The 10,158-nt window shown below is 37.1% G+C and overlaps 1 protein-coding gene across 1 annotated transcript in view; it reads right to left on the reverse strand.

Annotated features, from left to right (window-relative positions):
* Nucleotides 1-7,972, reverse strand: part of cntn4 (contactin 4) — a gene marked incomplete at its 5' end in the record, with an annotated part of 163,059 nt that extends 155,087 nt beyond the window's left edge. Inside the window, one exon of the mRNA XM_080026764.1 lies at nucleotides 7,918-7,972. Coding sequence (XP_079882890.1) covers nucleotides 7,918-7,972 — 55 coding nt within the window. The remainder of the gene's footprint in view (nucleotides 1-7,917) is intronic.
* Between the last annotated feature and the right edge of the window lie 2,186 nt (nucleotides 7,973-10,158).

Consider the following 10,158-nt stretch of genomic DNA (forward strand, 5'->3'; position numbering starts at 1 on the left):
TGCTGGTGATTCTACACATAGTAAGTGGAAAGGTTGTCTTTTTCTGATCTTATAGTTTATTATATTACGCCACTACACTTCAATGGTGACGCTAGTAGATATACAGTAATAGCCAGCATGGTGGTATTGATTGATTGTCTTTATTTCAAACATGCAAGCAATACATATTTTTTTTAAATAGTAATAGATGAATAAATAAAAAACAAAATGCCAAAAAATAAATAACAAACAACAGACACACTTTCTACATGCTCAAAAAGGACAATCTAGTCCTACCCCTTAACAGATCAATTTAGCTTGGATAGTTAGTATTATGGGTTAGTATTATTATACACACCAAAGAAGCAGACGATTAGGTGTGAACTCGACCTATACACTTCTCAAACATATCATCACCATTACATTGTTTATAGTATACATTTTTTTCATCGGTGTATTACATTGTTTATAGTATATATTGTTTCCATCGGTGTATATTTTGGATTTGCACGTAATTATATTTGAAATGTCTCATCTTAAAGGTGCTGTAAGCAGAATGGTTCTTTTAGCTAACTTCCTGTCAGTTACTGCAGCTAGCAGTCCCGTCGCTCGTCCCTACGTCACCACATTAATGCACTGCGGTCTTCAAGCAGCGAGTTATCTAGCATCATCTCAGATCCATAAGTGTGATAAAACATGATAAAAACCATCATTATGTAAGTGATCACAGTATGAATAAAGAGCAATTTAACACTTATATTAACGTAAATAAATCGCTTACTTCACCTTTACACAATTTAATGTCATCTATCTCTCCCTGAAATTCTTATAGTCTTTATATGGGGGCGGGACCCGATAAGCCTTTGGCTTCTCCTGCTTCCCTTCGGACGATAACACAAAGTAATATGTATGAATATGCAATGAGAAAATTATGTATTATGTGTAATTGTCCGGAAGAATAATAATAAATAAATAAATAAATAAATAAATAAAAAATATACTGTCGAAGTCGGCTGTTTGTGTGTAACTGGACTGTTTCTTGAGCTATACTGTAATTCAAATTTCCCCCCGGAGGGTAAATAAAATCTTATTTATGTCTTATCTTTTTTCGCTTTATCTGCTTTTGTCTGACATTTTTTCTTATTTCTGGAGATGAATTGCAAAATACTCTCCACTGTTTTTAGTTGCTGCCTCAGCAATAATAACACTGTTCTTGGGCTCCATAAAACAATGCCGGGGACTATTACAGATGGGAGATGTATATCGGGGGATACTTTTACCTCAGCGGAAGATGCTTATGAACTCATTCAAATTGCACACACACACACACACACACACACGCACACACACACACATCTCCGCAACTACGCTTGAGCAAAGTGGGAGAGCAGTTTAATAGCGAGCAGCGAGAACAAATTTGATCATACTGGGCAGTTCCCCGGAGAGATTGTGAGCATGAGCATAAATCATGTACCGCACCAGTGTGCTCAGCAAACAGTCCTCAGCTGAGTAACATTGAGACAAAAAAAGATATATGATCAACCCCCCCTCCCCTCCCCCCTTAAAATCCCTATGCGATCCCTCTGAAATGAATATTCAAATAAATAAATAAATAAAAAATCGAAAAATAAATATTTAATGCATAGCACAGATGGAGCTTCATTATATTAGCATACTTATTAAGTTAGCTGCAGGCAGTTATCTTAACATGTGCAATAGCAAAGCTCCCACTTAATCATTTATTATAACTAATGTAGATACACTTTGTTTAATGACTCTCATTTGTTAGTCACTTGTTAAGTAACACAATACTTTGGGTAATTTGTTACATGATTAATTTTTTAAATGTGACATTCTGAAGAAAAAAAAACAATGTAATTTGTGCTTTTATTTTTCAATAGACCTAAGGCTCCTGCTGTGTATCTGCATGCTTAGTTTGTGTTTTGTATTCATGCATATCATTTATCATGTATAGGTTGCAGGGTGATTTAATAATAATAGAAGATCCTTGATTTGCGTTCATCTAAATCACAAAATAGATCGTTAAGTTACGCATGTTTAAAGTAAGGGAACTAAAACTCTGGTAGTAAATGTGGTAGTCAGACAGATTGATATGTAGGTCAGTAGATTGAACAGTTAGCCATTACTGGAATATCTCCCTATGATATGGTTGAAGTGAATAAAATCTGCACGATGTACACTCTATGAATACTCTCTCATTTTGCAAGCATACACACAAGTTAAACTGATGGTTGACAGGATTAAATGTGCGATGCTATGCACATATGATGCTGTTTGCTATACAGGGTGTTCCAAAGACACTGCATTCTATGTTCACTCGCAGGAGTGTTTGAGATGATTTGTGTTGAATGGGAAGCTGGTTAGACTCACACTCCTCTTCCCTCATCAAATTATACTTCTTGCAAGTTCATGTTTGCTAAAATCTCTAGAGCAGAGCAGAACAGTGTGAAAATAACACTTCTTATAATTTCTGACAGTAAAAATGTCATGTTTCAGTTCTGCCCCCTCATCAACTTGGTGCCTGGTGTTGCACACTCCACTACTGAACAAACAGGGGAGTCATTTAAAAATGCAATTGGATTTTTACTGGATTCAAACCGGCACATGTTATTATCAAGCTATGTACTCATTTGTGCATAAAATAATCAAATCAACGTATAACTCCCCGGGCTGAGCAGGAGTGGAACTAAAGCAGCAATATACATCTGAACAATTCCTTTTCCCCAAACCCTGTATGAGGTTGACTGTACTTGCAAATAATGCACAAATAATTTACAACTGGTTTATTGTCTGATCATGCTGTCTTTGCTTTACTCTATGTATATATATATTTGACTATCATTATATTGCTGCTCTGTACTCCATTGTATACTGCATTTGTATTCCTTTAATTATCAGTTTTTCCCTCATCAGTATTTGATCTTGTTTTTTAAAAAGCCTCCTGTGGACAGGTGTTGAAATCAAGTATTTATGCTAATACACTGAAAACAATGCATCTGGTTCGTCCAATGATATTGTCATGTCCATGTCAAATTAAAATCTACAATACAAAAGAAAAAGTTCTTGCACCACGTTAAAGCCAAGCTCTTAAGCTCTGCACATTGTACACCATCCCTACTTCTGTAACCCAGTGACAGAAATGCGGTTTAAATAAATAAATGCCCCCATCACCCTGTTGATGATACGATCATTATAATACATCATTATATGATTATTTTATTATTTATTTTATTTTCAACATTTCCTATTCACTAAAATAGCTTGTCAATCAATGTTGGTCTTGCTTGGGCCGTTTAATTGGTTATGACAAGGAATGCAGACTCCTCATTGGATGGTTAAGTTAAGTCATGAGATCATATAAATACACAAAGAGAGACTATTGAGTTATAAAACAAGTTAAACAACAAAGGTGAGTGAAACTAAAGTGTATGCCTTTGACTTTCATCTGAAGAGTGGAAGAGTGTGTAACAGGCTTACTGCTCCTGGCATTGTTTCTGTGAGTTTCATGAAGTTGGGCTATGGCTATTTATAGTAACAAACTCTGAGTTCAACCCTGCACTCTGAGTTGACCAACTCTGGGATGAGCAGCTCTGTGTTATTGGTTTCAGAACAGTGGATCAGCGTTGAGTCAATCAACTCTGAGCGTGTTCACTCTGGGTTGACCGCGTGCGTAAAAGCCATCGTCAATGGATCGTTGATAACATGATTCACCATGGAAACAGAAAAAACAAAAGCTTGAACCTCCCACTTCTAAAAAAAAAAAAGTCTTCACTCCTCCAACTAGAGTGAGAAATATCAAAGAGTGAACAATAGGCCTGCATGGTACGGAGAGAAACTAACGGGGTGATTATCTCAGAACTCTGATCTAATCACCTCGCAATTCAGAAAAAAAAAACTATGCAAATATTGTTTGTGAAGAGAATCATTCATAACTTATTCTTTCTTTCATCATCCAAGTCCACCAGTGGGGTAGGACTGTTGCACAGTACACAAAGCCTGACTATTTGATTTGATTTCTTGACTAAACAATTTGACATTACATTCCGGATTGAAGAGACTTTTGCTTATAATAACACAAGGAGTTGAACTCCAAGAACAAATTTACAACAGAGGAACATTGGATTGCCTTCCAAGGCAAGTTGAACTAAACAAATCCATAACAGAGGGCCAATGTATTCCATTCCAAGTGAACTGTAGATGTATTGCATGTGTTGATATTGTGTGTTTAACTGTGAATTACTTTAGCGTGCTATTGCTGCATTTACTGTCCACCGTCCAGTACCTCTAAAATGATTGTTTAGAGAGGACACTTTATTTTTCTATTTCAATACACTTTCAAATGTTAGAGTAAAAGTTAAAGACTTCACCGGTGTATTGAACTCTGAGATCCTATGTAGTATAAATGTGCAAACATTTTAGAAATCGGTTCATCCTAGCCTGAGAAAAGGCTTTATGGTATCACTGTCTAACCCTACATTTTACTAATGTGACATCACTTCAGTAAAAATGTAATGTGTTTAGGAATAATAGGACAGCTGGGCCAAGGGAAGTCTGAGGGAAGACAAACCTCAGTCATTATATTATAATAGCGATTTTATAATGATAGAACGCCGGTTCCGTATGGGTGAAGTACAACCTCTTTTGTCTGGTGCTTTCATGTGTTGTCAATGGTTTATTCACTCAGCTCCTTCCGAACCTAGAGCTACTGTTCTTTACCCAAAATAGGTTACCACGGTTACACTTCCAGTAGTCAATTTCTTTAAATGGAGTTTTGTTCCAAACTGTACAATCATTATGTGCTCAAGGTTTAAAAATCAAAAAAGGGCTCCAAGATGTCTCCACCAGCTCTGTTGAAAATACAGATTTAAAGGGTAACTATTTAAAAAGTGCTTCAATTTGGGCGGTGCTGGGAGGCGGGCTAACCCAGCGTTCCAAATCACATATTCTTTCTTTATACTACACTACATACTAAAGTACAGAAGAGTTTTAGGGACACAGGAGAGAAAAAAAATCAGATAAGGAAGTTTTTTTTTTTCATTATGTTGAGAAATGTCAAGAATAAAGACGAATACTCCAACATGCTATTGGAGTTAGTGGGGCATTTATGTATTTTCAGCATAGTACAATTGGCATGCATGTATTGGGACAGCCTAAATCTTTTTTTGGTGTACTTAATAGTAGGGAAGTATGGGGATTGGAACGAAGGGTATGACAGTAAAGGCACACACATACAGCCCAGTTTTTTGATCTCTCCCACACCCTGCATGCCAGTGTTGCCATGTCAGATTTGTACAAGCAATTTTTGTTTATAATGCGCAGTCACTTACTGTACGTGTGCTTGCTGCCCATGCATTCAGTTATTTTATATTGTATATTATTGGCATGCTTTTAGTTTGATATTGAATTGTTGCCTAATGTTTGCATGGTAAACCTATGCTGTGTGATGCTATAATGTTTTATTTCTTGTTTTACTTTGTTAGAGGTAAAAAGAGAAAGATACGGTTCTGCTTCAAAAATAAAAGTAATCTTACATTATGCCAGTTAAATGCTTTTAATGTGAAACTGAAGCTGTAGGAAATGGGCAGTTTGCATTAGCAGTAACTTAACCACAAACTACTAATATGATTTTCCATGTGCCAATCGGTATAATTATATCTCAACCCAGTGCCATGACTGGGCCGGCACTCGCAGCACAAAACCCGGAGCGGCTCACCGGGAATGCTCCTGGTTCTCCCGATTAGCCAATCCGGTCATGGCTTTAGCTAAAAAAAAATGATTGAAACTGAAGAATTTAAATCTAATTCTAAAAGGTCTACAATCCATATGTTTCCCATGGCTGTTGATTGGTGTCAACAGATTATGAAAACGACCCCCAAGAGTAACCAATTTGAGGTTACACCCAAAGCACACTGGTCAATCAATCTTGTGATCATGCGCTGTGTTAACCGTATGAGATGAGCCATGACATACAGTACATGGGCCAAAGTGAACTGTGCCAGTACAATAAAGCTTGCAGGTTCCTTTTCAAACAAATCTAATAATCTCATGTGCAGAAGGGGGCAAGGGGTTCACTGCAGGCCTAATGTGTGTCGAAGTAATGAGAAGGAGGCTTCCACCAGTACAGAGAGCACGCCAATAGTCTTTTCTCCATCTTGATTCCTGATAATACCTGTTGATTACAGACTGACTGATTCAAACGGATGCTCTCTGCTGACCCCTCCTATTTGTAAAGGAGACAAATTAAAGTTCTCCATCAAACTGTGATCAATGCCAAGAACCCCCCCTGGCTTTAAATGGGGCGCTGTCGTATAATGAGGCTATAATTCAACTTTACTACACAGTTAAATGAATGATGGACATTTGAAAAGAACCCAGGAAGGATATCTTGTTAACGCACCGGCTCTTTCATATATCAACTGGAGAACTTAAGCTAAATGGAACCTTCTTTTTACAGCCTTTCTTTTAATGAAACAATTACTTTAGCTAGAATATTACCTGTGATATTTAATACGGGTCAGTAATCTCCTAAAATAATTATGGGAACTCTGTGATTCCCGCCGTGGAACGATATGAATTACTTTACTTCTGACACCTATCTTACACTTTGTTTTTGTTACTTATGAAAAATGTATTATTTATATCAAAAGTTACAGTGAAAGACAATGGACATTCACTAACTCTATATACAATGTCCCTTTTTAAAAAAACACATTCAGTCCAGTGCTGCACTTCACTATTGAGGTAATTGCACTGAGTATTGAAATTGTATGCAACAATATATTCCTACTCCACTACATTTTAACATTTAACATTATATTTTACTCCACTACATGTATCTGATAGCTTCTAGTTTGGTTTCAGATTAATATTTTATAAAAGAAAACCTAGGATCTGCTTTTATTATTGAGAAATGACTACCCTGCAAATGTGAAGATAAATAGTTGTGTGAGTGCGTTTGGAGAACCCACTTAAACAAAAGACATTGCAGCACTACAGTACTGCTGGTCCCCATAGATAGATAGATAGATAGATAGATAGATAGATAGATAGATAGATAGATAGATAGATAGATAGATAGATAGATAGATAGATAGATAGATAGATAGATAGATAGATAGATAGATAGATAGATAGATAGATAGATAGATAGATAGATAGATAGATAGATAGATAGCTAGATAGCTAGATAGATAGACAGACACTTTATTGGTCCCTTGGGAATGTTCCTTCAAGCAACAACATAACTTAATATGGAGCTTTTGATAGTGATGCATTATTCCATAATTATGTTATTGGATTACTTGTTAATTTGTCCGTATTCACTGTGTGTTGATAGTGTGATTGCATGACCAGAATATTTCCAACGTTGCAATGTTGAATATTCATAGATGACATTACCGGGGCTTAACATGTTATCACTAATCTAACAAGGATCCTTTAGAACTGTGCTGAGTACACTACTTCTGCCATCTCTATACAGTAGCATTACACTAGGTTTCATGGAGGTTTTTGCACTCTTTGCCATTTGTGATCAATGGAACTCAGTGGAACTCAATGCATTCCATCACAGCACACTCCCCTCATTCACATTCAGTATTGATGATCGCAAACCCATTCCTCAGAGCCACATAAAACACTAAAGCAAAGCCAAAATGCAATATTGCCTGCAAATGGAAGTGTTCGGCAGACAATGGGTTTACATTGACAATAACTTCCTTGTTGAATTGAATTCTACATTCTTATTAGTTTGCATCAAGTGAAAAAAAAAACATGTTCTTATGGCTAATCAAATGGAGGTTTTTACTAAACTACAACTTGCATACAGTCACTTGCCCCAAATACATATGAATAAGGATTCCAAGACTCCACAAAGGCAGCTTTGGCATGCATCAAAAGTTTCTTATTACGACACTTTACCTGCAAGGCACCCCATAAGTGTCTGCAGCAGCAGCAGTTTCCATAGCAACGTCATCTTCAATTTTGTAGGGTCAAAGTAGTCTCACATCCAATCACCCAATGTATGGCATCCGATTTGCACCTTTCTGGGTGTTCCAATCTGTGGAGAGAGAAGCAGGTGACATGAGTATGGCAGTAAAGTGTTTCTGCTCAGCACGCTCCATTAACGAGAAGTTTGAAGACAGAAAGATAGAGGGAATATACAGCAAAGAGATGTGTGGTATCATTTGTTAAGTACATATAAATGTATTTCCATATCTCCGTAATATGTAGAGTTGGTGAGTTTTAAAGCTATAGTGCATAACTTCTGTTGGTCCAATCAGGGATTCTGAGTAATTACAAAAAAACTGTCTGCACATCTTCTTCATGAGGTAAAGACTTATCTTTGTCTATTTGCCCTGGAACCTGTAGCATTAATTCAGACACGATCAGCCCTGCATTAAAACACTGCACCGCGATAACAGGATTTGACAATACTAGAAATGTACAATGCCAGCACCTATTTTCAGCAGTAGACGTTGGTTCGATTACCGTGTGTTTTGAATGATCCATCTCACTTGCTGCATCACCAGACATTACCCTCAACTTATGGGAGTCAACACTGCCTTAAGAATCATTTGTATTAGTATGCCGTCTGGTGATATTTGACAACAAGAACAAAAATAGGAGTGCAATTTTGATGCAAAACATGCAGCATAGGCTCTAGGGGATTTATTTGGTTGCCGAGTACAATTTTCTAACTCGTAATATATGTGCAATGCCTTTGTTTACATTGATTTGCCGTCTTCTATACTTCCCTATCTTCCTTGAATATATTTTCAAGCTACTCTTTTCATGATTTCATTGTTTCGTATTCATTCGGTTATCTCTTAAGACCCACTGCAGCCACAAACTGCCAATATGTATTACCGCCAATCTGCAATCAACAGAAAGTGTCTTTACTGCACCTGTGTGCTTAGCGAGCGTATATACTGTATACATCCAACACAGAGGTGCACTGGTGGGACTCGCTCTTCAAAACATCGCTCCAAAGCAGAACTGGAAGTCAAAGACTACACAAGGTACATTTCATTCCCCCCATTCCCAGACTGAACATTTAAATTATCTCTCTCTAACTGTGGAACTGATTTAATATGTGTTTGGTAAAAAGGGGGTTGTTGTGGAGTAAAAGCAGGATGTAAATAGGGCACGGTGAAAGGGGAGCCAGATTTATCCAGCTTGCCAGCGAACTCTAAGGGGAAGAATACACAATAAGTTGGGAGGGAAATGTCAGTGTCTGCCTCTGGAAAAAGCTGTACTGATGTATGAATTAGAGCAAAAAAAACATCCAGGCAATAATTAAAATAAATACCTTTTGCAGAACTCCTAAGAAATAAGCAGCATTTATATCACAATCCCTGGGGTAAATTATTTTAAAAATAATGTTTTACTGTTGAGGCAGGTTTGAATCAAACCTCTCCAAAATTACAACTGTTCAGTCATTTTAAGGAGTAGATTTTGGTGGATATGTCCACCTCAATATTTTGAAGGGGTTCATTTTCCCCCCTAAAAAGTACAACGCCAATTCCGAAAAAGTTGGGACGTTATGTAAAACGTGAATAAAACAGAATGTGATCATTTCCTTAAAACTGAGGACATTAAATTACTTTAAATTATTTCCCATTCTTGCTTGAAATACAACTTCTGCTACTCAACATCCCGGGGTCTCCATTGTGATATGTTGTGCTTCATAATGCACCACATTATTTCAATGGCAGACAGGTATGGACTGCAGATAGGTCAGTCTAGTACTGCACTCTGTTCCTATGAAGCCAAGCTGTATTAAGATGTAGAATGTGGCTCAGTATTGTCTTGCTTAAATAAGAAGGAACGTCCCTGAAATAGATGTTGTCTGGATGGCAGCATGTTACTCCAAAACCTGTATGTACTTTTCAGCATTAAAGGGGTAGTTCGGAATTTTCGGACATAGGACCTCATTTCCAAGTTAGCCGGTGTGTTATTTATCATTGGAGACGTTTTCAAAAAATTTAATTCAGTCCTTCTAGTTGCATAGTTCGCTGATGATAGGCCAGCACTATTCAACAGTTTTTTAATAAAAACAGTCTTACCCACTCCACAATACACCCGAGGCAAATCAATTATAACGCCAGACTATCGATGTAAATGGCTGTGTTGATAGAATTACTATTTGAAAGCAATACA

This window comes from Ammodytes marinus, assembly GCF_949987685.1.
Source record: "Ammodytes marinus genome assembly, chromosome: 4".
Taxonomy (NCBI): Eukaryota; Metazoa; Chordata; class Actinopteri; order Uranoscopiformes; family Ammodytidae; genus Ammodytes; species Ammodytes marinus.